At 39.4% G+C, this 26,881-nt stretch overlaps 1 protein-coding gene across 1 annotated transcript; it reads left to right on the top strand.

Moving 5' to 3' along the window:
- Positions 1–5,198: 5,198 nt before the first annotated feature.
- LOC130251554 (collagenase 3-like) lies at positions 5,199–12,646 on the top strand. Its single transcript, XM_056488264.1, has 10 exons — positions 5,199–5,495; positions 5,596–5,837; positions 6,932–7,080; positions 7,179–7,304; positions 8,219–8,380; positions 8,970–9,087; positions 9,682–9,815; positions 10,157–10,316; positions 10,979–11,082; positions 11,632–12,646. The coding sequence occupies exons 1-10, from the start codon at positions 5,199–5,201 to the stop codon at positions 11,730–11,732; spliced, it is 1,593 nt and encodes a 530-aa protein (XP_056344239.1). The 3' UTR covers positions 11,733–12,646.
- The last annotated feature ends 14,235 nt before the right edge of the window (positions 12,647–26,881 follow it).

Below are 26,881 nucleotides of genomic sequence, written 5' to 3'. Positions count from 1 at the left end.
AAACTAATTTGAGGTCATTCTGAATTATTTGTGTGCATATATGAGAAGATCTGATCTTGAAAAGAAATTTGAAGGTACTCTGGTGCAACTTATGGGTGTCAGAGATCCACAGTGCCACCAAGATAATCTTTAAATGTATTTTTGAGATTGTGTGCAATCTTAAATATCAGAATTTAAAAATAGGTATAAGATGATGAATGTATGAAAAAAAAATAGAAAATTATTTTTTACACTTGGATCTATTTTCTTGAGATTTCATTTTCCTATAGTTTTTGTTGTACTGTTGACCAGCTCCTTCCCCTGAGCAGCAAAACTATGTTGGCTGAACACAAACTCACAAGCTCATTGTTTGCCTGTAGTTTTCTAGCAAAAGAGATAACTAGATATTTTGTACTTGATCTGGGCAGCCACTTTGCTTGGACAAAAAAAAATTGGTCTCACGTACCTCTATGAGGCATTTTCTCTATTTCAGTTTGGCTGTGGGCGTAGGGCAGGAGTGAGTCCCTGTTTCCCCCAGGTCAGATGCAGCTGTGAGCAGGAGCACTGTCCAGGAAGGAATCCTATTGCCCAGCTGTCTACTGCTGCAGAGCTGCCACCCTGCACTGCAACACCACCAATCCCTGCAATGGGATAGCTCCTGGCCTCTTCAGGCATCAGCAGAAAATGGCTGGAAGTCCAACTCCAGAAGAGATCACCTGAACTGAAGTATCTCTGCGTGAGCCAGCTGGGGCTCCAGAGTCAGCAGAGCCCAGCTGTGAGGGGCTCAGCACAGCAGCAAAACACAGCAGAAAGGATCTAGTGCCACTTGAGATGCAGGGGGGAAGCCAAGGCATCTGCTGAGATGGTCAGATGTGACACAGGACTGATGAGAGCTCTCTCTCCTTCAAGCAACCTCAGAAATCTGTCTGTGGGCAGCTGAAATAATCCCAAGGTGCCTACCTCAGTGTAACAAACTAAACTGCTGGTTTGTGATTAGAGAGTGCTTTGACTTCACTGATTATAGTGAGGCTTTAGACACAGCATGCAGGAGGGTGCCCAAATTTAGTCCTGCAGACAAAAAGGCAGTGTGCCATCTGCTCCATGGTATCTACAGGGTCTCATTTAAACACGAGTCATTGCCACTTGGGAACATGTTTATGTTTCTTCCTTCCAGCACTGGACCATATTGAACACCTCTGAGCACCCCAGTTACATCTTTTTGCCAGCAAATGGCAAACGGGTGCTGCTGTTTAATATAAAAAGGAGTCAGGTTGCTGTAACATCCCCTGCCATGCCAGCTCAGTTGTCTTGGTCCTAGAGATGGAGTCCCACCTGGAGAGGCAGAGCCAGACTATTTCCAGGTGTTTGGAACTACTCCGAGACTCCATTTTCCCATCTGCACAATGGGCCTCAGAATAACATCCTTTTTCCCAGAGGAAGCTCATCTGAATGTATGGCACAGCCCCAGGCACTGGAAATGTTTCACATGGAACACAACTGCCTTGTGGTAAGAAATGTTAACAAATGGGACCATTGACTTTTGCTTATTTTTCTTAAGTGAAGTGTCTGCTGTTTCAGGGTCACTGATCATTCACCACATTCACTATATACTGTTATTTTGGGCACCAAACACAGACTGTAAATCAAAACAAGACACCTTTCAATTATTTGTGTTAGCAAAATGTATGTTGAAATCACATGGTTGGCACAATTCTTATTTTCAAATAAATAGTACCCAAATTCTGCTTCAAGGCACTTCATTTCTTCTCAACACATCTTCCATCCATTTTCCATATTTCCTTGGGGGGGAAGACTGTCATGATTACTCCAGTCTCAGATGTGCCTGTGTAAATTACCATCAGTCCAGCTAACTTTACCCATACCCACAAGATGACAGAATTGCAGAAATTTTGCAGTGCTTGTTGAAATCTGACTATTCAGCAGTTTTGTGGGTTTCAGAGCTTTTAAAATAAAACTTTCCAGGCTAGTTTGGTTGTGCTGGGGTCAGCACAAGGTCTATGAACCACTGCTGAGTGCTTTTACCTTCATTTACACCTCTCTTCATAGTTTAAAATTAGTTTTCTGACTCAGACAGTAGGATCACCTGATCCATAGATTTTACATCTTACAATGCCCAACATTGGCTGTCTTTGACATTATTGTTTATCAGTGCAACTTACAAAACTTCCACTGTTTGAGGTTTTAAAGAATCACATTATATAAAAGTAATAACAACTTCAGAGGTCTCTACTTAGTTCCCAGCTCAATCAAGACTTTATCTTCCCTTAAAAATACCATCATACACTACATCTGTGACACTGTTTCAGAAAAAGGGGTGATAAAGCTCGTTTTATTTGAGTGTTTTATTTACTTGTTTGCATGGCCTTTTCACCATTGTTTCTTCACTCTGTCTATGGAAGACAAAAATCCATGCCTCAATATCGGCTTCTGGCCACTGATGTAGTATAAATAGAAATAAAATGCATAAGAAAGCATATTGGATTCTGTATTTTTACATTGCCAGGACTCCCAAAGGATTTAACTGGATGTTCTGGAACATGTTTCAGCCATAATACACTCTCACATGGCTCACTGCATGCAGTCTTTCAGAAACCTGCTTCAGGTTTAGCATTTTGATTTACTCCCTGTGACAAAACAGCTGCAGATTCCCTGTTTTTTTTCTCTCTCTTTGTATGTTTTTCTACTCACATGCAGAACCTGTTCACTACAGTGGACTAACTCTACACTTGTTCATTTCATTTCATTGTCCTGCAGTAGCAAAGATCCAGCTTTACTCATCTTTTCTTACACAAAGAGAAGTTGTTTTCAGAAAAGCTGCCTGTTCTAGTTTTTTCCTGTAATTACTTTGCCCAGTTTTTAAAATATTCCTTGGAAATGCCTTAGGACAGCTCTCTGGAGGTTCCAAAAGCAAAGATTTTGAAAGAGATTTCATAGTGGAACTTCAAAGGACTTCAGACCATTTGTGAAAAAAAAAAATCACAGAGAGTGGAAAATCGTTCTTCCCTGCCTAATATATCATTCTCTTCATGCAAGACAATTATAGTTACTACTGCTTTGTTGACTGCAGCTTAAGCATTTTTAAGAACAAGGCACCACATCTCCTTGGAGCATAGTTGGGTAGGCTAACACTGTTTTTTAATTTTACTCTTGAACCAATCTAAATTTATTTTTTTTCAGTTCTACATTTATATCATGCAAATATTGTCTCTGAATATTTGGTTTTACCTTTAATTGGTAGTTAGCTAACCTATGTTTATTAAGGTAAACCTGAAACCACTGAGGAATAATTTGGGATCATCTTCTTCTCAAGTGTAATGGACTGATGACATTTTTGCAGTTGGTCAAGAGATTAATTCCTCCTATTCCAGAAGCAAAGATTTCAATGTCTGAGCTGACAAAGAGTAGTCATATAAAGACTTGACACAGAATAAAAAACTTTTAACTAAATCTTATAAGGGGCAGTGATATTTAAGTGATGGTATAAAATTGTGCTTCTTTGTGTATAAGAAACCTAATTCCAGAGAATTTGGAATTCACAAGAGTGTTACCTGTGGAGTTTTAAGCTATTCATTTTGCTCATAGATTTCTGAGCTATGTCTAGTACTGCTGTGAAGAGCAGAAAAATTCACAGCTTCATGGTCTTTAGGAAAGCATTCCTTTCAGACACAAAAAATATGACAAGGCAGCACCACTGCTCCCAAGCTCCACACATAACAAGTAAAACACACTGTAAACACTGCTTATCTGCTAATTGAGTACTCCAACATCAATAAAAGCAATGCTCCAAATATCAATACAGAAATGTTGGAGGGCAGGGAAAAGGATACATACATCATTTGTCAGTCTGCACTAGCAAGGAGTGCAGTGCAATGGATTCAGTGCTTGTCCTGAAGCACTTCAGGAGAGAACATTTCCCAAGATGGTGGAATAAGGAATGCACAGTTTTAAATCACTAATTAACAGACTTTATGTCCATTGCTGAGTAAAAGTCTCAGCACTGCTGACAGACAATGTAAAGGAGAATATACAAACTGCTTTAACAGATGTTGTCTGCTCCTAAGTGGTGCAACCATATTTAGCAGTGGCTGAGATGGGCAGAGGCAGAAACAGCCTACATAACAAATTCTTCTCAGCTTTATTTGCTTTTGCTGTTTGTCACCATAAAACACATAGCTATCATTGTTTGAGTAACAGAGCTTTCACACACTCAGCTGCACACTGATTTCTGTCCTTTTCCTGTTTTGTAAACAAGGGAACATTCACGTCAGGGTAGTGTATTCCAGGATGCCTGTACCAGTGTCTACCAGAAAGCTGCCTGAGGTTTTCCATACAGGCAAAAAAAATTATCCATGAAAGAGAAAGGCAAATTCATTAGAAACCTCATCTCCCCTTGTCAGCAGGTAATATAATATGAGTTATAGCAGGAGCTGAGATTGTGGTGATCCTGGGGAGATAGAAAAAATCTTTATGTTTGAGGTGTAGTAATGACCATCTCTGTCATAATGCCAGATTTATCCTACTGTCCACCTCATAAGAAAAAAAAAAAATCACTTTTTTTTTGTTATTCTAGACACACAGATCCATTGCTACCTGTAGCTGGTACATCACCTCTCTTGAAGTATTAGCTCTCTCATTGGTCTATTGTTTTCATCCTCTCATAAAGTAAATTAAATTCAGGTTTTTTGAAGATAAATTGTATGAATTAGTCACTCTACAAGACTTGCTTTATTATTAACAGAAATACTTTTAAATGTTCTTGAGTATTTCCTGATATTTAGAATTTCTGTTTTTGAACACATCAGACAGTAAAGAATCTTATAATATAGATAGAAACTCTCTTTAAGGATCTCTGAAGTAAAATTTTTTGAATGTTATGGAGTCATAGATCTTTACAGAAACAAAAAATTATTGAATTTACAGAAACTAAAAATTGCTGTCAAACTAATGCAACTACTGAAAAGTTGCAGAATTTACTTTAGAAATAATGACCCTTGTTATATCAAATGGTAAAAAACCCAATTTTTCTAGCAAAGAAAATGATTGCAGCATTGTTGCCAGTTATTGCCAGTGGAAGTTACTGCAAAACAATCAAAAAGCGTGGTTTGCTTCTGCCCACTTCTTGCCGCAGACTATGTCAATATTCAGAGACCTCGTGTTTATACGAGGATACAGTTTCAGAGCCCCCAGCTGGAGAACGGATGCCTAAACCACAGCATCGGGGAGGAGAAACAAACCAGCCATCTAAGCATGTTTACTTCCAGCAACAAGGAAGTTCTAACTTGTCCCTGAGTGGTGACTCACTGGGTTGGGACTATAAAAGTAAAGGTAGCTGCTCTCTAAAACATCAGGGCTTCAGACTTCAGAGATCCAACATGACACCATCAGGACTTCCAGCTGTTTTCATTCTCTTGCTGGGTTTGTCATTTTGCCTGGCAATCCCTATTCCCCTTGAAGACAGCCATGAATTCACAGAAAAAGACCTCCAGTTTGCAGAGGTACAGTATAAAATAATTCGTTTGCCTGTTCCAATAGCAGTAAGCTGTGCAGTTACAACTGTTTGGAAGTTTGGTTTATGATTCCTTTTCCCCTCCTTAGCGCTATCTCAGGACTCACTATGATCTCCATCCAAATCCTGCTGGCATAATGAGGAAGAGTGGAAACACAGTGGCAGCTAAACTTCGGGAAATGCAAGCTTTTTTTGGCCTGGAGGTGACAGGCAAACTAGATGAAGAAACATATGAGCTGATGCAGAAACCAAGATGTGGTGTCCCGGATGTGGGGGAATATAACTTTTTCCCTAGAAAACTCAAATGGTCAAAAATGAATTTGACATACAGGTAAATGTCTGATATTTTGAATGTTATTACTGTTATTAACTTCTTCCCAGGCACATTGTCCAGTGGGTTTCTCAGTACACGAGGTTGATGTGAGAAGGATGCTTTTGAGTTCCACAAAATTAATGTTGCAGTTTAAAACCCTTACAGCCCAACTTTTGGAAGGGTGCTCACAGCCTACATTGCAGCCCAAGGAAGTAAAAATTATTTTTCTCCATTGCACTTTGCCATGGAAAAGGAAAAGGAAACCTTGTGTGCTGTAAGCTAGCAACTCCCCATTTGGCCTCCATATAGACACCTGGGACACATCCATGGTGCCAAATGAAAGAGGGCTAGGGGCTCACATCATGCACTTGTCTGGGTCACTCCTTGGCTCTGTTTGGACCTGGTTTAGTATTTGCTTCTGGACAGAGAGGTGTAGATGTAAACCAGTCTGTGTAGTGTCACTGTGGGAGCAGGCTCTTCCATTTCATACCCCAGACATAGATCTCTGTGTTTGATCAGACTAATCCCTGTACCATGACCTCAAGAAAGTTGACCTTGGGAGGTGAAGGGCTGACAGTCCACAGGGTAGATACTTATCCTTTAATTCTGCAAGATCATATATCTGGGGCTTTCAACAGCTACAGACCGACTTTATTTAGCAGATTCCAAATACGAAATCACTAAAATCTTAGTTCCATAGCTAGTGATAAATGTCACTTTAATATGGACAATTATAGCCTATGATAATCACTTTGGATAAGATTTTGCTTCTCCAGGAAGTGAGAATCATGGGATATTTTATATGACATAAAAAATTTTGAAGTTACTGATATGAATTTACTTCATACTGAATATATCCGTTACTTTCTAAATTTTCTGGTGCATAGAAAACCAGTTACAGAAAGCTGTTGGATCATTTCAGATACCTCTGAATTATTTTAATGATGATAGAAATATTAATCTATTTAATATTGTATGCAGCTGCTAAGCTCCTTGTTATAAGATCATATGACAAGAGCAAAAATTTTAATGAGGTGTACAGTCAGAGAAAAGTGCATTGCATATTTCTTCAATTCACACAATTTAACTGGAGATATTAATCTGTTTGACAGAATTATGAATTACACTTCAGATCTGAGACGAAATGAAGTAGAGAGAGCTTTCAAAAAGGCATTTAAAGTTTGGTCTGATGTGACACCACTGAACTTCACCAGAATACGAAGTGGTGTAGCTGATATCATGATCTCCTTTGGCACCAAAGGTAATGCAGAAACAATTGGTCTATTTTATAAGTCAACTATAATCTTATGTACATAAGATGGAGTAATTAATTTAACTGTTTTGGATTTTGCTTTGTAGAACATGGTGACTTTTACCCTTTTGATGGACCCTCTGGATTACTGGCACATGCTTTTCCCCCCGGCCCAGACTATGGAGGAGATGCTCATTTTGATGATGATGAAGTTTGGTCAGATGATTCTAAAGGTAACAGGAGTTCTGGGATTATTTGAAATTGTGATAGTTGGAAAATTTATCCCTGTTTGATATCTGTAGACAGTTCATTTTGCCTGTTTATTGTTTGTTCATCATAGTGTTCACTGTTCACACACAGAACACTGAGTTTAACCTCCAGTCATAAATGGAAGTTTAACATGTGTGTAGCATAAATTTCAAGATATAACACTCCTATGGGAAGCGATTTTTAAAAAATGACACAAACAAGATTTTGTCATTTTGGCATTTCACTAGGGGCAGCTAGTTCTGATCACAGACTGATGGGAATTGCTTACTGAAGCCTAAAGCAAACATAGCTGCACATTGTCTGTTTGCATTTAATTTGAAAATTCTTCACCTTGCCTATTCAGGACAGAGTTTAATAGAACAAAACACATTTTTTTTAAACACTGGATTAGGTCCCCCTCCTGGCATTCATGCTAATTTCTGCAATACTGAAAATAATATGGACTCCCTACTACAGGTGAATTCCCAACAAAAAATGTTCTTGGTTTGAGTAGGACCAATACTTCACCCTAGAGCTTTCCTGTGTTGAAAGAAACTTCAAGAAATTGAAATGTCCCTACTTAGTAACAGTGTCATGTAAAAGTTATGCTGAACACCAGCTATAAGGCACTAGATCTCTTAGGCCCTTATTAATGCAAAACCCATCACAGTTCTAAAATGACAAGCAATTATATCTAGTGGAAGGTGTCCCTGCTCAATGCAGAGGGGTTCGAACTAGGTGGTCTTTAAGGTCCCAAACCCTTCTATGACTTTACAAATTATGCAGAATTTTTCCATGTGTTCAGTTGTCTCATTTCATTGTCCCATATGTTAAAGCACAGTGTCGAGTATGGTGATGCCAGGAGATACACACTTACTTTTGCTGTGGTTTGTTGTAGGCTATAACTTGTTTCTTGTTGCTGCCCATGAATTTGGTCACTCCTTGGGACTTGAACACTCTAGAGACCCTGGAGCTTTGATGTTCCCAATCTACACATACACTGGAAAAACTGGTTTTGTGCTTCCTGATGATGATGTGCAAGGGATCCAAGAGCTCTATGGTAAGTCTGTATAATATATAATATTTATCTCCTGTATCGTTATAGCCTGATGCAGATGCACTGCACATGTACTGTGAGCTGCAGATGTTCAGCAACAACAGTCATGACTGATGAGGAATGATTCACTGGAACAGGAGATGCTTAGATTTAGTAGTTCAGAGGGGAAAAAAATTAAGCAACACTTCAGAGAGCAGTTGGTCACTGACCTGTCTCCTTTAGTGGTAGGTGATGAGGACCAGAGTCCTTCTACTTTTTGACCTGCCTGAAAAGAGATAGTAAAACAGAGTCTAAAGGTAGAAATAGAACTATCCATGTTTAGTTATGAAAAGCATAAAGCTTTTGGAGGCCTTTAAAACTTGGGATAAAGAAAGCAAGTTCATTTAACACCTTTGCAGCACATTTGAGCTGCAAAGTTCATGAATGCATTTGGCTAGTGAAAAGAGAGACCAGATTTTCCCAGTAAAATTTTTTTACTGATTTTGTTTGTATTCGTCATGGTCTTGGAAGATCCTCCATGTTCTGTTCAATATCATGACTAACAGACAGAAAATTATCATTGTCAAATTTACATCATATGCTGTCATCCCAGGTGCTGGAGACAAAGATCCCAACCCAAAACATCCCAAAACACCTGATAAATGTGACGTAGAATTATCACTTGATGCAATAACAGAACTTCGGGGAGAAATGCTGGTCTTCAAGGACAGGTAAAGACACTTCCACGTCAAGGATGGTGGGTACTGGATAAAGCCTGAGCAAGCAAAAGCACCAATTCAGGTTTTTACTAAAGATTGGGGTAAATGTGCATTTAAAAGAGCACAAATCAATATAGATGTCTCTTAAGAAACTGCATCTTTTTAGGCAGGATTTATAATTCAACTACAGTTGAATTATACAGGTGACTGCCCAGTAATATGATGTGAAGATAAAATGGCTGAAGACCAACATTTTTGTACACATTTTTAAATTCACAAGACTTTCTTCAACAAACATAAATCTGCTTTATTTGGGTGAAGTTGTACTGCATTCAGGAGCTTCAGATGGGACAGCAGTGTTTCTCTAACTCTAAACCAAAGAAGCTTAAAATTTGTTACTGTTTGAGATTATAACTGTGTGAGTGACAGACATGGTCTGCAGCTGATAGCTGTGGGGAAAGGAAAGATGGGCTCTGCCTCTTCAACATTCTATGATATGATAGCCATTAATTCACCAGTAATTCATTCTAACTATAGCACATCAAAAATACTGCTATTCTACAGTATGGCAAGAGATTTAAAATATATCTTCCTTTTCTGAACTAGGTTTTTCTGGCGACTTCACCCTCAGATGGTTGAGGCAGAACTGGTGCTACTTAAGTCCTTTTGGCCAGAGCTTCCAAATAAAATAGATGCAGCTTATGAAAATCCCATCAAAGATCTTGTGTTCATGTTTAAAGGTGAGTTTTCAATTTTGTTGTCAGCAGAAAAATACAAATATTTAATCAAGCTCAACAGGTGGAGCAATGGTAATCAATAGAAAAATAAAACATCCTACCTTCCTTGCTTGAAAAATAAAGTTACACCTCATACACATCTATGAAATTTTCAGTGAGCTAGGAGATGTACAATTTAGTTAAGATGCCCAGAATCCTAGTACAAATAGTCTAATACCTACTGAGTATGTGACCTAAGAATCTGTTTGTTGTATGAAAATAGGCATCATGGTTTCCTCATTTTATTCTTCTCTCAAAGCTGAGTCCTTACAAAAGACTCACTCATACTTTGTTCATATATTCAGGAAAGAAAGTGTGGGCTTTGAATGGCTATGACATAGTTGAAGACTTCCCTAAAAAGATATATGAAATGGGATTCCCAAAAGAAATGAAAAGAATTGATGCAGCTGTCCATGTCAAAGACACTGGCAAGACTCTCTTTTTTACTGGAAATAAGTACTGGAGGTAAGCTGGAGACAGGTCAGTTTTGGTGTCCCCAGTCCTGACCTGTCCTGATGTATGGAAAGATCAGGAGTTTGGTTCAAATCAGGCATTTGGCCAATCCAGTCTCTGGTTTTCACTGGGGCTAGAGCTGTGTGCAACATGTTGTAAAGGTGTATGCAAGACTTTTATAAAAATATGGGCACAGATTTTAAAATTTCCCATCTTGCTTCCTTGATTTGCTCGTGTGACATGAAATGCTGCAGTGCTGTGAGTAAGAAATCTGTCCCACCCCAGGGTGTCTCTTTTTTACTGTCCATGAGTGGGGCTCACCATCAGGTCTCATGCATAATTAAAACATTACCATCCCTTCCCACTATCATTGGGCCAAGCAGCCTCAGGATAGGTTTGTAGAACCAATACATCCAGGTACAATAACCTCCATAAAATACATACTTTATAGACCTGTTCTGAAAATGTAGCTCTATTTGCTTTGTGTTTATTCCATTTCTGGTGGAGGTGCACCCTGTTTATCACCCTGCATTTTTCCATTGCACTAGACAGAAAGCACCCAAAGGCTGATAGCTGGTTTTGGATGTGGGTAACTTCAAAACACAGAAAGAGCACAGGCCAAACTCCCAGGCTGTTTAAATCCCCTGATTCTTTTTCTTTTGTGTTTAATATAGTTATGATGAAGAGGCAGAGGTTATGGAAGAAGGCTACCCCAGGCTGATAGAGGAAGAATTCCCAGGAATTGGTGACAGAGTGGATGCAGTCTATGAAAGAAATGGTACATAATCTGATAATGAAACTTTATTTTAATTAATTGCCCTTGAAACTTGAGATTAATGTCTTGTAGAAAATTCTGCATTTCTAGTTTTCATTTCTTCACATCAACACTTCTGTTCTTGAGTGAATCAGTTTTCTGATCTAAATTGTGCTCTGGTCAAAAAAAAAAAAAGTTCCTTGCTTAGGGAACCTAAGCTTAATGCTTATATAATACATGCTTAATGTAGAAGTATTATAATGTAATAATAGGAGCCCATCCAGCTTTTCAGGGAATGTTTCTGAGTCAGAAAATGCCAGCCCTGTATTTTCCTGATCTGAAGTGCAATAAGAATTTGACACAAGATTAAAGAATATCTGTAATTTTAAAACTCAGATCCAGCTCTAGAAAATGGAATGAGGATCTACAAAAAATTTCGCCCAGCATTCTAGATATGAGAATGTTTTACTTGGATTATTAAAAACAAAAACAAGATAATTACTATTTTAAGGATGACTTATATGACAACACACTTTCTTAGTGTTAATTCTTTTTAACTTTCTTTTTCCTTAGGTTACCTCTACTTCTTCAATGGACCATTGCAGTTTGAATATAGCATCTGGAGTCAAAGGATTGTCCGTGTCCTGCATACTAACTCCCTATTTTGGTGCTAATTACAGCTGAGTGCCATGTCAGAGGCTGCAGAGCAGCTTGTAGCACATGGGAATATTAATAAAGTGGGCATTTAGGTTTACCAAAGGACAGCAAGGTTCTATGAACAAGTACTAGGCTACCTACCACCAAATGTACTCTGTGTATATGGACTTACACAGCTGCATGTCAGTCTGGAATTGATTTAACTTAATAGGAAAGGAGAAAAAAAGTCACTAGCATTTCAAGGTGCATTCCACCATTTAAAGTTTGTCTAGTATTGAAGTGATGCTGGATACATCACACACTTTCATGAACATTACTAATTCCCAGTATTCTGAGCACACACAAGGATCTCCTAGCATGTCCCAAGAAATAGACCTGGTAAACCCATGAGCTTTATATTTTAAACTAGTCCTCCTTCCCTTTTTGAAATTCCTTTTAACATACTGGGAATTCAGATGTGAAATGAATGAGTGAGGATTGCATGGTGACTCCCTGAGCAAGCAGCAATGATGAAGTTTGGCAATTCAAAAATATTTGACTGTTTTGAATGGGAATGTTCTCTGGATGCCCATGTCATCTTTAGAACAAGGAGAAGGTACAGAAGCAGTGAGATGTCATTCCAAAGAGGACAGGAAAGCAGGAAAAGGGAAAAGTACTCTCTGGACAAATTGTAAGCCTGTATGATAATGGGGAAACCAGAAGGGAGCAGCAACAAGAGAACCATGCAGGTTTAAGCCATGCATGATGCTACATCTGGTATCACAGCCCAGATGTTTTCAGCTTGTGTTAACTGAAGTGACATTTATAGAGGTTATGCCTGTGCCAGAAGAGAACCTGAGCATCCAAAGCAAAATATTAAAAATAATATATTTTTTCATGTTGGCCACTCTTTTAATATCTATATCAGTTTTTTCAGTATATTGTAAGATTTTGTTTTGTTTTGTTTTCTTCTGTTTTGTTTCAATCAATGCAAATGATGTGGAACTGTGATTACTTTGATTTTAAGAAATAATATTAAATAAACTGGAGGAATAAACTGACATTGTGAAATTACTTAAATTAAATTTTTTTTTATGTTGCTTGTCACAGAAGTAATACAGAGCTATTGGGCAAAAGAAATCAAGGTCCCTAAACTCTGCATTTTATTAATTAAGATTTTCACCTCTGTCTAAAAATATGATTTATTTTTTTGTCCCTTCAAGAAAAATAGTTTTATAGAAAAGAGAAGGGGAGGCAGACAGAAGAGTAAAAATGGAAAGATACCTCAAATCTGCAAAATAATAACTAAGTTGAAATTAGTCCTTATCATTACAGAAAGAATTTATTAAGAAATACTGTAAAAACAGTTACACATTAGTTTGAATATTAAATATTATCAATTGATTAAAACTACATTGTCCTGTTCTGACTTCTTAATAAGTCAATCAATCAGCCAGGCCTGCCAAGCAAAACTCACCAAAAATTAATATCTTTAAACAGACCTAAATAACTAGTTTTACTTAGTGGTGGGCTAGGTGTGGTTAATTCTGTAGCTCACACAACATTGATGGTTGGTTGAGATAACCTAACAGATTGAAAGGTGTCTTCTGAACATAAGGCTGTGAACTAATGAATCCCAGACTTATGCTTAAAAGCAATGCATGGAAATAGAACTGGAAAAAAACCTTTACAAAATGAAAAACTTAAAATGGACTAAAATCAAAGTTCTGTTTTATGATAAAATATTGAGAAAACTGCTGGGGAAAAGTCAGTCCAATTGTCTAAGCATAACAATGATAATTTGGTTCAATTTCATATAAAAATTTTTGACAGACAGAGTGTGCCTGAAGGAAATTATGTTTAATATTGGGCTGAAGTTTCACTTAATTACTTTGGCAGTGAAATAGGGCTCTGGACATATAAATTAGCTCTCATTTTTCTCAGTAAATAGACTTGGTGAAAAATTGTATCAAAGGAATAATGAATCTTCCATAATGGCTAGTTGTTGAGTCTGAGTCTTCTGAGTTTCAAAGGTCTGACATGGGTGCACTGGATAAGGGAATGCAAATGTGGACAGGGGGGCAAGGAGACATCAACAAATGGCTTTCATATCCATGTGAATTTCTGTTAGCATTGAGTACTTGGCAGGGGAAAAAGGTACTGCATAGGAAGCTGGACCTTCAAAAGCCTCCAGCCTGATCATACCCAGCTGCTATCCAGCCCAAACAGACAGATTCCTGTTAGCTGCTCATCTGACTGGAAGCAGCCTTTGGCACGAGTCCAAGCACGGCTCCAGCTTCTGTCTCTGCATCCCCAGCCAGAGATGGGAGCTGCTCTGTGGTTAGCTCTACCTCAGCTGAAAAAAGCCCAGGCTGCTGGTTCCTGGCATTTGGTTGAGAAAAAAAAAAATGGAAAAAATGTCTTGTGCTGTGGAAGTGGAAGGCTGAGACCAGAGCCAGAGGGACCCTGTTGCTGCTGTCAGCTAGAAAGGAGATCTCTCTACAGGGGGACCCACTGCCACCACATGAGAATAATATTGCAGGGGTGACTGGTGAGGACCCCATGGGATGTTTCCCAAGAACATCAAGAATTGAAAATAAATAAATCTTTTTCCTGAGGTAGAGACTGAACTGTCTGGTTTCCCTGGGAAGTGAGTGAAGAAAGGACCACAAGGAGGCTGAAGCAGCTGTATCCCAGGATGTAATACAAGCAGAACTAATATCTCCCCACCAGGTTGCTAGTATTTTGTGTGAAACTACACAAATCCACCCAAAAGTAGGGATGGATGGAATAGTCCCTACCTAATAGTAGGGAATAGTGTCAGGGAGGTTTAGGTTGGATATTAGAAAAAGTTTCTTCACCCAGAGAGTGGTTGGGCACTGGACCAAAGAAAGTGGTCACTACACCAAGCCTAGCATAGTTCAAGGAACATTTGGACAATGCTCTCAGGCACTCTTGGGGTATCCTGTTCAGGGCCAGGGGTTGGACTCAATTCTTGTCCCTTCCTACCCAGCATCTAATCACCCTGTGATGATGTGATTCTCTGGTTGATCCTGTGATTCTGTGACTAACATGAACAGTTATTGGTTAATGTGTCTTCTATACCCATGTTCCTCTTCTAGGAATGATCATTTTGAAAAGGGAGCAAGGATAAGGCAAGGAAAGGAATTTGCCATATTCTCCTCAAGGAGTTTTCTGTGCTGGTTACATGATCCTGAGTCAGACTTAGAGGATGCAAATATGTATTCCAGGTGAGAGAAAATGTAAGAAAACATCATTAAACTTGTCAAAGTGATAAACCAGGCAACACTGTAAGAGTTTCCATTAACTACATGAGATCCACTAGTAGCTGAAAAACTTAAGAAGGAATTCAAAGTTATGAGAATGGGTTTTTTCCTTTAGCAAAATCTCCAGAAACCTACTCTGAAGACACTAGAGGGCAGTGACAGCTTTGCTTCTTAGACATTCTTCACAGAATTAAAAATATAATCATGGGTGAGGAAGCCACAGTTAACTGCAGTGAATTCTCACATTATATGAAGACATAAAAAACCCTGACACTAATAAATGGAATTTAATTATTTATTCTATCGAAATTAAAATATCTGAGTAAAAAGTTAGGCTATAACAGTGTTCAGGAAGCTTCTAGATATAGTCACTATCAGGGATACTAACTTTTTCGTCTTTTCTGGAATTCAATGCACTACACTTCAAACAGTGCTCTCTTGTCCTAGGCACAATGCAATCCCTTAGTGTAACCCCATTCATTGGAAAATTACACAGTCACATACATAGACATGTTCTAACTGCTGGGAACATGGCAACCCTTCATGGATTTTTACTGAGTCTGGAGAGGAAAACTTTCTGTTTCAATATTTTCTCAGATTGACTTAAACAAGATCTAGATCTCAGCCTTTGGTCTAGGTCAAAGAATTGCACCTTCATTTATGTTGTGGTGAGTGTGCATCCATCCATCCTGTTGGAGATGTTTTCTCTTTACACATCAACAGCTAAACAGTACTTTGAGGAAATACTGATGGCTCACACACCAGAAAGCTTATTTGGGATGCAGGATCAAGACTTTCTGTCAATTATGTCTGGGGGGTTTTTGCACAAAGTGAAGTGTCTGAACACACTATGAGTCCACTCCAGTTTTGGGGTTTGATGGTTCTGCTGCTTCTGATGAAAAACCTTTTCAAGGAAAACCTCAGTAATTCCCCCTAAAATGATGCAGAAAGTACAAAGCCCACAGAAACTCCCTCCAGCCTGTGATCCTCCTCTTTCCTGCTTAACACAGGGGATGTGGTTGGTACATCCATTTTAGTCACAGTCTTTCAATTGCATACTGCAGCTTGAATTTCCAGCCACTGCTGTTCAGAACTACCTCTGGCACTCACTTCACCTATCTCCCATGTGCTACAGAGAGTGTGCTCTGCCCTGTCCTTTTACTCACAGAAAATGGATAGAAGAGCATTTTCCTCTAATGAAACTCTTACCAGGCAGCAGACAAACATTGTTCAGTTTCTTATTTAAATGTCATGTAACAAATCTCCTACTGGTGCAGTAATAGAGGATAGTGCATTTCTCTGTGTGTTGGAGTGGGCCATCCATGCTGTGTCTTGACTTTTTGCTGGACTACACCGGGGTCCTACCACTGGGCAGAAGGACCCTGATGGAGCAGTGTCCTCAGAGAGGTCACATCCCTACTGTATAATCTCTGCTGGACTTCACATGCTCTTACATGATCCTGTTCTGCTGTTCTTAGAAGAGGAAGATGGGTAATTTCCAGGGCCAAGTGTTGCTTTCTTAGCCCACACATTATTACAGCACTCTGTAATCTCATCATTACAGGGATTACCACCCTAGGAAGAAAGAAAGAAAAATTTCTTTTTATTTCTGCATGATTTTTGTGGTCTGAATATATCCTGCACAGTAACAAAAAAAATGATGTAGCCCTTCTCAGTCTGTCATCTCAAGAAGAACCTGTGAAAGTTTGTTGGGAATCAGCCATGTCTGGTGACCTTGGTAGATAACCATGACTTCAGGGTCCTAACACTCAAGGCATAGCATCCATATAGAAGTGTCACTGCCCATGGCAGGGAGGTTGGAACTAGATGATCTAGGAAGTCCTTTCCAACCCAAACCATTCTATGGCCCTATGATTAATGGTTCCAGGTTGTTTTCATGTGAATCAGGAGAATTTAACATATAAATCTTACCCTTGGTCCAAATTATGTGCCATTTTCCTATAGCACATTGGTGGTATGATGGCAAATAAATTGTGCAGAGCTGCATGATGGGGTCAAAAGGTCTCAGTGGTACAGAGAAGAGAAGGGGAGACAAATGTCAGAAAAGACTTGGTTGTGAAAGCTGCAAGCACCCATGGGTTAAAACATTATGCTTGAGGTCTCCCAAGGGAAACTGCAGTACAGGTAAGCCAGGACCATTAGAGTGGTCTGTGCAGTGTCACAGAGTCCAGTTTCAACAAGGGGCAGCCAGGATGTGGCCAGGCAGCTGGAACAGCTGAGCTTGGTAAAATCCTTGCTCTCCTCAGCTACATATTCTGATCTGTTGGTCTCAGTTCATTAGATTAGACCCTGCAGGCAAAAATCATTTTTCTGGCAGACCCTAAACACAAGGTTGAGTTATCCCTTAAAGTAGCCCATACCAGAGAGTTAGCTGATGGCTGGGCTATCCAGCTGTATTTTCCAGGAATCACCCAAAGACTCTTCCTTGTGGAAAGTTTTGGCCTGTAACACTAATAATTTAGCACACTTTTTTTTTTTTTTTTTTTTTTTTTTTTTTTTTAGAAAATGCTTTGGGAAGATTTTGTAGTACCAAAAACGAGGATATTCTGCGCCAAAACACAGGGTAAGAAGCTCCCATAGGGTCATTGGTTCACCAATTATATTGTATATGAGAACATATTTCCAACTGAGGTCAATTTCAAATCAAGGGAAACAAAAATTAAATGACATTCTCAAAAGTACTACAAAAATGCCCTGTCTTAAATTCTGCTGAAAATCATGTTGGAGGAAATAAAATGCACCCAGGTCTATCTACAGTGATAGAAAACAGTGGGTGGCATTGTAACAGGGAGATAGAGATCAATAACAGAAGAATGAGGATGTAGCAGGAAATATAAAGCAAGAGATAGCGTCAGCTTATTTCCAATTACTGTATTTGTATGACTAGTATTGGTATTAGTATTAGTATTAGTATTAGTATTTATTAGTATTAGTATTAGTATTAGTATTAGTATTAGTATTAGTATTAGTATTAGTATTAGTATTAGTATTAGTATCTGAAGTGTGAATATTAAGAAAGAAATAATCAACAAGAGCCTGTTAGGATCTGAACCAAGATTCAAACAAAACAGAAATCTTAACATAGACTTCACTTGGTTCAGGGAATAATTGCCCAGATAACAGCTGCTTTGCAAACTGCTTGGGAAAATCACTGTTCTCATACAAGCAGTTTCAAATGTGACAGAAATTTCAGAGAAGATACTACAAGCACTTGTTTTTGGAAGAGCACCTGGATCTGGTACCAATCAAGCATTTCAAAAAAAGGGCAGCAAAATCCTTTTGGCAGTTTTCTGCTTAGTGCCAAGGGGGAAGTACAGAGCTCAGAACTTGTCATTCAGGAATTTTCTGTGCCATGTTCATGAGAATTCAAGTATGAGTTACACTCCCTGAAACTGAGTCACTCAATGCTCAAAATAAATATCGGATGTGGGCTCCTTCTCCCTCCGTGAGGCTGCACAAGCATCAGCTCCAGAAGGAAAATGCTTGCTGAAATTTCAGGCTTAAACAATCCAGTGCTGTACATGCAGTCGGAAATTTTAATTGTTGTGATTCCACTTGCTCTATTCATAGCTGTCTGCACTAGAATGTTCATGGCACTCCAAGGAATGACTTATATGATATTGACACATGATATAGTTTAAAATGTGACATTTCTCCTTGAATCTAATCATTAGAGTCACAGAATGTCAGCAATACCCAGCTGTCCAAATCAGGCCAGCTCAGATGGTCCTATTCTTTTCTATCCATAATGGAAACTACGAGTAAACAAGATCCTGTCCTGTGATACTTCAAGTGCTGCTGAATTTTTCATTGTTTTTCTTTAGTTCTTTCTTGCATAGATACAGGCAGTTACCCACATTCTCAACTGAATCTCAGATTTAAAATAATACAGTAAACTCAACTGATTTTTTTGTACTCGTTATGAAAGGCTACTCCCCTACAATCTATTTTTAAACTCTTGTCCTTGTTCACTAAATGTGTTCCTAGATCAAGAAACAGTAAATAAGAGGATCTACTTTCTGTAAGTTACTTGCTTATGTATCTTTAGCAGAGCTCTTACTTGCCCTTTGATGTGAGCAATATGTTTTAATTCTCTTGACACTTTTGGCAGACATTTTTCTTGCTCTCTGCTTTGTAAGGCTGTGTGACCAGAACTAGACATGATATTCAGGTCAGACAGAATCAGGTCATTAAGTTTCTAGAATTTTCATTAATCTCTTCCTCTACATTATATAGCCTTATTTTTAAGGCTATTGGTTTCAGTTGTTATAATAGGTTTACTTTAACCTCAGTTAACAGAGATTCCATCTAATAAGGCAAGCCACTGGAACACAAATTTAAGAAATTCCCCCAAAATTACTGGGAAATAAGCAGGAGTCAAGGACACTGTGAGTATTGCTTTAGTGATTAGCTGTCTGTGATTTGCCTTCTTCTCTGTTTTTACTGAAAGTCAGAGATTTACAAGTTCAATATGCGTCAACACCAACTGCCAGTACTGAATCACAAAGAAGCCCAGCCATCCTGTTATAACAGAACCAACCAGGAATAAAGTAATAGATACCAGTAATAGACAAGCTCAGAGGACTGTGTGAAGCTAGGAATTATTTTCCTTCCTCTGATGCATCTTACTACAGGATACTACCTGCTCAGATTACTGTGTCAATTTTATGATGCCAGGTTTTAAAAAACGAGCATATAAACAGCCAGAAGGCAAGAAATTCAGCCTGAAAACACACTTCTGGGAAGCAAAATAACCTACTTAATAACAGGGTAGAGATTTAATGAATGCATGGAATGCAACCCTTGGGGTATAGGATAGGAACAAACTGTGGCAACAGGAAAAGCAGGGAGGCTACTGCTACCAGTAAACTCCACCAGAGCTGTTATCCTTACAAGGAAGGATACATGAAAGCAGAGCTCAAAGGAGCAGGAAATGTCAAGTCAACCTTCACAAATATGTGAGACCCACGGCTTTGATCCAATGCTGAAATGGATTAAATCACCCGTCATGGCAGATTTGGCTACAAGATTATGGGGCTGTAATTCCAACACCACCACCCCCCAACACACCTTGAGGTAACCACAGCTGTGTATGTGGCACAGATGTGTTTAGGCTCAGAGAGGGTAGACTAAATTTTGATGAGATGATATAATCAAAACACGTCTCAGTATTATTTCTAGCATTGAAATTTGTTACTGAAAATAGCGTGCATGCAAAATATATATTTCTTAAAATATCCCAATGACATAATTAGACTCACTTCCTCTGTGTTAGATGACTAAACAACACATTGTGTGTCTGCACAGCCAAGAGAGAAGTTGCAAGGCTATATGATGGGGGGGTTACTGTATCCCTAGTGACTTGCCATGAGAATGACCAGAAGGGACTCTTGCTTCTGAAATGCTAGGGCTGAAGCAGAGGTAGGCTTCAGGGGCCATGCAACTCGAGGTAAACTGCTTTCTGTTTTGGCACAGACATGCTCTTTCTTGTGGACCAGGGAAAAGCAGTCTTCTTTACTCCAGTTTGGGATGAGCCAACTCCTCCTGCAAGGAGTTTTTGCTGCAGGGAGAGGTAATGCACAGTGAGCTGGCAGGTATAACCACAGTAGCCCATGAGCAGAGCTCCAGCCTGCAGGAGCCAGAGCCAATCCACAGAGTATGACTTTTCCCCAAATTTAGATGGCACCTTTTGGGTTGGAGGAGGCCAGAACAAAGACAAGGACCACCAAGACGGCCTGCAGGGAGCAGGGAAGGGAAGGAGAGAGATGGGCAGGGAGAGGAGAGGGACAGGTGACAATCTCAGACTGTCCTGCACTGTGGGGCAGCTCAATGCTGTGATGCATCCCATCCATACAGGAAATGTGGAGTGCATCCTTTGCTGCTCAGTTTCCTTCCTATGGCAATATAGTTTATGCTTCATTTCATTCCTAGAGGAAACTGAAACTGAGAGCTGGGAATTGCTCCCAGACCATTCTGCTTAGATGTAGGGAAGATGCTGAAGTGCCCTGGCTTTCTTAAAATTCTCATTGAATTGCACGATATTGTACCTTCAAATTTTCACACTTACAGTGCTTTGTTACTGAGTTTTTAGATTATGGTCTAATCTGGATCTTTTGCTAAGAAAGCAGCAGACTCCTAGGCAGATGTGGAGAAATAAAAGCTGTCCATGCCTGCCTGTTTATTCTCTCAGAACTGTTTTCAGGCTGAACTCTTCCTGTTTGAAGCTTCAGAGAAAGAAGGATGAGTTGTTTTTGTATAAACAGTAAATATTTTCCATGAGCTAGCTGGTTTATCAGATCCTGCATTCTCAAGAGGAGGGATTTACTGGGACTTGGTGTCCAGTTCTAAGTCTTTCTGCAGAAGATTTCTGTTGCTACTCAACACAAGTAATTCCAAAGAAAGCTATGTAACCCCATATGTGAGATTAACCAAGGAACTTTGGATATTGTGTTGTCTTTACTCCTTCCAATTGCTATGAAAAGAGAGCAAACAGCAAATACACCAGCTGGTGGTAGTGATCATGCCAGAGATGTGCCTTCACAGGCAGAGTCATTGTGGTCATTCCCACAGTTTATAAAACAAAAAAACCTATAAAATTGTTATACTTCTGGGGTATCTGAGACTACATTTCAAAGCCAATTAAACAGCTAAAACATATTCAAATTCAAACAATTTTTCTGTGAAGGTCTGAGACACTGGGTCTGCTCCATATTCTTGACAGTATTTTCATTATTTTTCATACTGGAGATCATCACAAGCAACTGTTGTGTTTTTGTCTTGGGAATATCTCAGATTTACTGTGTGGGTGCAGTACTTGTCTAGCATGATCCCATTGACTAGTCTGCTTCCTCACTTTGAATCATTAGATATTTCCATCCAGCAGATTGCACAGATTTAATTTTTTTTCAGCTCTCAGGTGCCACAAACCCTTTCTCATCTGCTGTGTCAGGCATTCTTGCTCCAGCTGGCATGGAGCAAATAGTGAAGACCTGGAGGGCCTTTCTGCACCCAGCAGAAGAACAAATGGGCCAGGCTGTGTTATGCCATGCAGCAGGAAATAATGCTTGCTAGGACTTGAATGGAGATTAATATAGTTTGGGTTAGTGTTGAAAGAGCAGCTTTAGTGCTTTACCTGATGTGTGGTTTCTGTAGCAGTATCTGCATTTGGATGTCATGGAAGCAAGCAGGATTTCCAGCCTGATGGGATCCCCTGGGCTCAGCTGTCACATAAATGATACAAATCAGGCATCTCATTCCTCCACCTTGCCCACCCCTCAACACCTTAAAATTTTTCATGTTGTTTAGTTTCAAAAGCTTCAAAAGGAATTCAAGTATCATCCAGCAGAAAGCACCTGTGGGTAAGGAGATGTAATACCAGTGTCCTGAGGTATCATCAAACACTTCTCAGCTACACTCTTGTCCCCAAACCAGCTGGCAGTGAACAGGTGATGGCACATGGTGGCAGATGATGGAATGTAAGAGACTCACTTCTTTGAAAAAACGATTGCAAAACAGTTAATCAGTGAAGGAAGGTACAGGACAACCTTCAGGGAAGTAAGAGAAAGTAAAAACCCAGAAAAGAACATGCACTTGCATAAAGACTTTTTCAGCAGACTTGGAGAAATGCTTCCATAGTGTTCCTGAGAAAAAGAAGAAAATAAACCTGGTATGTAACAGAAAGAAGGAAAACATTTTGTCTAACAGAACTGCAGAATAAATTGCAAAACTCCTTTTTTCATACTTAGCTGTGAGATAAGAACAGCACAAGCAGCACACTAGAGTTATTACTTCTTTATTAATAGTGAATACTTCTTCTGTCCATGTAAACACTTCTGAGTTAAATATATTTGCATTCATTCAACAAGGCTTGACTTAAAGTCAAATAACTGAGACATCATGCACATTATTTTAACTTGAGCTTAAGGTGAAGTATCTTTCAAGTAGAACTAATTGATTGTGAAAGAAAAATAAATTCTTATTTTGGAAATAAGTTTTTTTTGTTTAAACAATGAGTTTGGTTTTAGTAATTATTTATTGACCTGAAGGCAAAACCCAGTGGCTTCACAATTAGTTTCCAGAACTCTGGCAGCCCTGGTGCCACTTCCCTGGGCAACCTGTTCCAGTGACCTACAACCATGTCAGCAAAAAACCTTTTCCTAATGTCCAATCTGAATTTGCCCTGATGAAGCTTCTTTCCACTTCCTCATGTCCTATGGCTGGTCATACTGGCACCATGAGTTATGTAAATGAAACAATTTTCTCCTTTATCACAGAGACAAACAAAACCAGAAACCAAGCAAAAAAATGTTCTGGCTAAATACATAAAGAAAGTTGAAAGATTTGGCTGGTATTGAAGGTAGATTAATGCTCTAAATAAGGGCAGCACACTTCATTCCTATTCATAACCCAACCTGACTCACATTACCTAAGGGACTCTGGTTATTTCCCAATCTTGTTCTCTTTCTGCCTAATCCTGGGGCATCCCTGAGGTTGTACAAATTGCTTAATCACCTCCACTGCTCAGCAATGGCTCACTTCTTCAGGTATCTCCTTGTGGGCAGATTGAGGACTGAGGCACAGCAGAGGTAAAGGGCAGAAGCCATCATGACTATTGAAAATGGTGTTAAGAGGAGGCATCTTTCTTACATCTGAGCTGGACACATGTTCCCAGTAAGCACATGCCAGCCTTTGGGAGGCCAGATCTGCTCCTGTGATGTATGTTGGGGTGTGTTGGCATCCCCTTCTCTTTGCACGGACACCAGTGTCTTACCACACAGTCTAACTTTTACCAGAGTATTGGCCTCTAAATAAAATGCTAGGCCAGAAGTAAAATTGTCCTCTGCTTCCCATTTAGCCAATGAAGAAAGGTAGACAGAAAGTGATTCACATCACTAATACCTCAGCTTCTGTCTGAAGGCATCTGTTTTTCTTAATTGACTGCAGTTAGGAAGCTGAATGACTGTGCTCCTAACCTAGACAAATCTATGAAGCAACTACATTTATGAAAGATTTGTCTTAGATTTAACAGATTTCTGACTTTACATATAACACCCCTGCTTTTTAATTTTATTAAAAATCAAATTACTAGCATTCTAATATGTTGAAGTCCTTTTCAAAGTTTTTTGTATTTGGGGTATCCAGTTTATTTTCACCTTTGCACCCTCAGAAAATTCAGATCTGCTCTCATTAAAGTATCTGGACATTTTACTCCAGCTATCTGCTGGTCAATTCATTGATTTTGCTCAGTGAAAGCCAAGATGCTATGACTCAGTCAGTCAATGACATTTCACATTTTGCAGTCACTTAGCAAAATTGAAGCCAAAATGGAAAAATTTCATAATGGGGGCACTGATTTCTGGTAATCACCATACCAAGGTCCATCTGAATCTTGCAGCTGTTTTTGTTAGAAAGATGGGGTGAGCCCTTCTGGTGAAACATAAATGTAAACCCATGCTATCCTCTTTTTTCTTATGCTTTTGTTAAAGCAAAGAAACAGTATCTTTGTATAAAGTTCTTTTAATGTATTTTAAGAGTGTACTTTAGGGTGAGGTGAATCATATTCTCTGTATGCTAATCTTTCAAAAGGAGAGATCCAACACTAAGGGAAATTAATTTCATTCCTGAAGATGACTTTCATAGCTTTTATTCCTCTAAAAAAATTCCAATATAATCAGAATCTACATAGGGATCTCAGTCAGATACTCAACTGCACAAAATTTTGACCCAGATAAATTTCTTTTCTTTTGAAGTGACTTGTTTGTTTTTATTCTGTCACATCATAATGCTTAAGGCTAACTCATCACCCCTTCCTTGTTTCTCACATCAGCACACAATGTGCACACATCAATAATTATGTTCCACTCACACTTTTGTTCTGTCATGCTATTGTTAACTTTGGCCTTGTTATGAGATACTATCTACTATACTTGGAAACCTTCAACATTTTAATGTCTGGGTCTCTGTTTACAGTCAAAAATTAAAGGTGATTTGAGCTAAAAAAATCCAGAGTTAAAATTCAGGGCTATTATGCAAGAGAAAAGAAATTAATAAGGATTGGCTAGAATACATAAAATAAATATAAAATATCAAAAAGGAAGAAAAGTGATATATTTGCTTGCAAACAATTGTTTTGAATAAGTGAATCTTCGTTGTACAAATATTTTCAAATTACACTTGAAGACATAAAAAACAGATGATGCAGAAAGATTCAGGAAGCCTCTGTGGTCAATAATGCTTTTGGACAAATAGTGTAGAAGCGTGGGAAAAGACAGAAATAAGCCAAATTTTAGCTGTTATTGATAACAGGGAAATGGAGGCAAGGCAAGTCTCTGCTGAGGAATTACTGGATTCCACCTCTTTCAGTGTTGTCTTTTCTCACAGAGCTTTTGTTATTCCAAGGAATATAAAGAGCCCAGGCTGATCACTATTGTTCAAGTGACAAATCCAGATTAACCCACCAGTTAAGCATTCTAAAGTGAGACCTCAGTGGACTCCAGCTGAGCTTGCAGGTCCATCTCCCCTGTTCTGGCAGCGCCTGAGAGGAGAGGAGGGCAGTGGATTCTGTGCCAAGTGCAGTGAGAACCTGCATGGGGTGGCAGCTGCTCCATGGGCAGGCTCTGCTCCAGGGATGGGGACTGAGCAGCCTGGGCTCTGGCACAGCTCTGGGAAAAGGACTTCAGTTAGTTACCAGCTCTGGCAGCTAGCATTTGTGGGCAAATATTACCTGTGGTGGCTCAAAGAGACTGCACTGGGGTTGCTCAGCTGGCAGGAGCAGGGGGCAGGCGATGATGGGGGTCAGTGCTCAGCCCACCCCAGGGCCAGGTGTCACACTGCAGGCACAGCCTCTGGGCACAGCCAGCCCCCTGGCTGGCAGCTGCTGTAAAAGGGCTCATTCTGGAGCAGGGAGCCACAGAAGCTCAGCCACAGGAGGGCAGGAGGCACACTGTACTTTCCAGGACCAGTGGGTGACTCTCTCTGTTGACCTGAGGAGGTGTCCCCAGGACACCCAGTGGGTGCAGAGCATTTCCCTACATCACACACATTTGGTGCTGCCTCTCCTGAATTGATACCAATGACACTATTTTTGAATGTGCATGTGCCCCAGACTCAAGGAGATACACAGTGAATATTTTCCCTGAAGGAAATTCCCTGAACTATTTACCTTAGCTACTTCTTGGGGAGGATCAGTGCCCAGGCCTTTGTTAAAGCATATGTGATTTTCAGAATATTCCCCTGTCCCACTGGTGTTTCCTCATTCCCACAGGCCTGTGTCTGCTGGGCATTTGTTCAGTCCCCACCAGATCAGTTCTGCAGGGTGTGGAAGTGGGTACGTGACCACTTCAGCAAAATGCAAATTCTTCCTAATAGTTTTCACTCAGAACAGAGCCTCAAGCAGGTACTCCTAATTGACACCTGAGTCATGCATCATTTTAATGCTCTTACAAAAGAATCAGTTTCAAGAAAATTTATATGAGTTACTGAACAAAATGATTTTTCAACAATTTTATTTAGGTTAAATGCGCTTTTCCTGAAACGCCTGCTGGGAGGCACTGAGATATATTGGTGCATTCTATTTAATTTCACAACTAAAGTGTGGTATCAATGACTGCACTGAAGAATTTTTACCAAAAAACCTCTCCAGAAAAATTAACTAGATGTGTTTCTTTTACTGCCATGGGGACAAGATACTATAGGACAATGAAAGCCCTATTGCACTTTCCACATTATTGTTCGTGTAATAGCAAACAGGATTTTTCCCCCCTTTTTTCATGATCCTTCTTGTACCAATACTGTAATTTGTAATTGATCAGATACATATAGGAATCTATAAATTGCTTGTGAGCAGAACCCACTCTTGTCTGTGTTTCCTGTTCTGTGTG

This window comes from Oenanthe melanoleuca, chromosome 1 (assembly GCF_029582105.1).
Source record: "Oenanthe melanoleuca isolate GR-GAL-2019-014 chromosome 1, OMel1.0, whole genome shotgun sequence".
NCBI classification, from domain to species: Eukaryota; Metazoa; Chordata; class Aves; order Passeriformes; family Muscicapidae; genus Oenanthe; species Oenanthe melanoleuca.
The sequence above is the reverse complement of the archived record's forward strand: the minus strand, read 5'-3'. Positions and strand labels throughout refer to the sequence as shown.

What these genes read in the sequence shown, in the direction of transcription:
- LOC130251554 (XM_056488264.1), top strand. Translation starts at nt 5,199, where the DNA reads ATGCCTAAACCACAGCATCGGGGAGGAGAAACAAACCAGCCATCTAAG. An exon ending in GATCTCCTTTGGCACCAAAG is followed by an intron (nt 7,081 to 7,178) that starts GTAATGCAGAAA and finishes TTTGCTTTGTAG; the next exon opens with AACATGGTGACTTTTACCCT. An exon ending in AGGGATCCAAGAGCTCTATG is followed by an intron (nt 8,381 to 8,969) that starts GTAAGTCTGTAT and finishes CTGTCATCCCAG; the next exon opens with GTGCTGGAGACAAAGATCCC.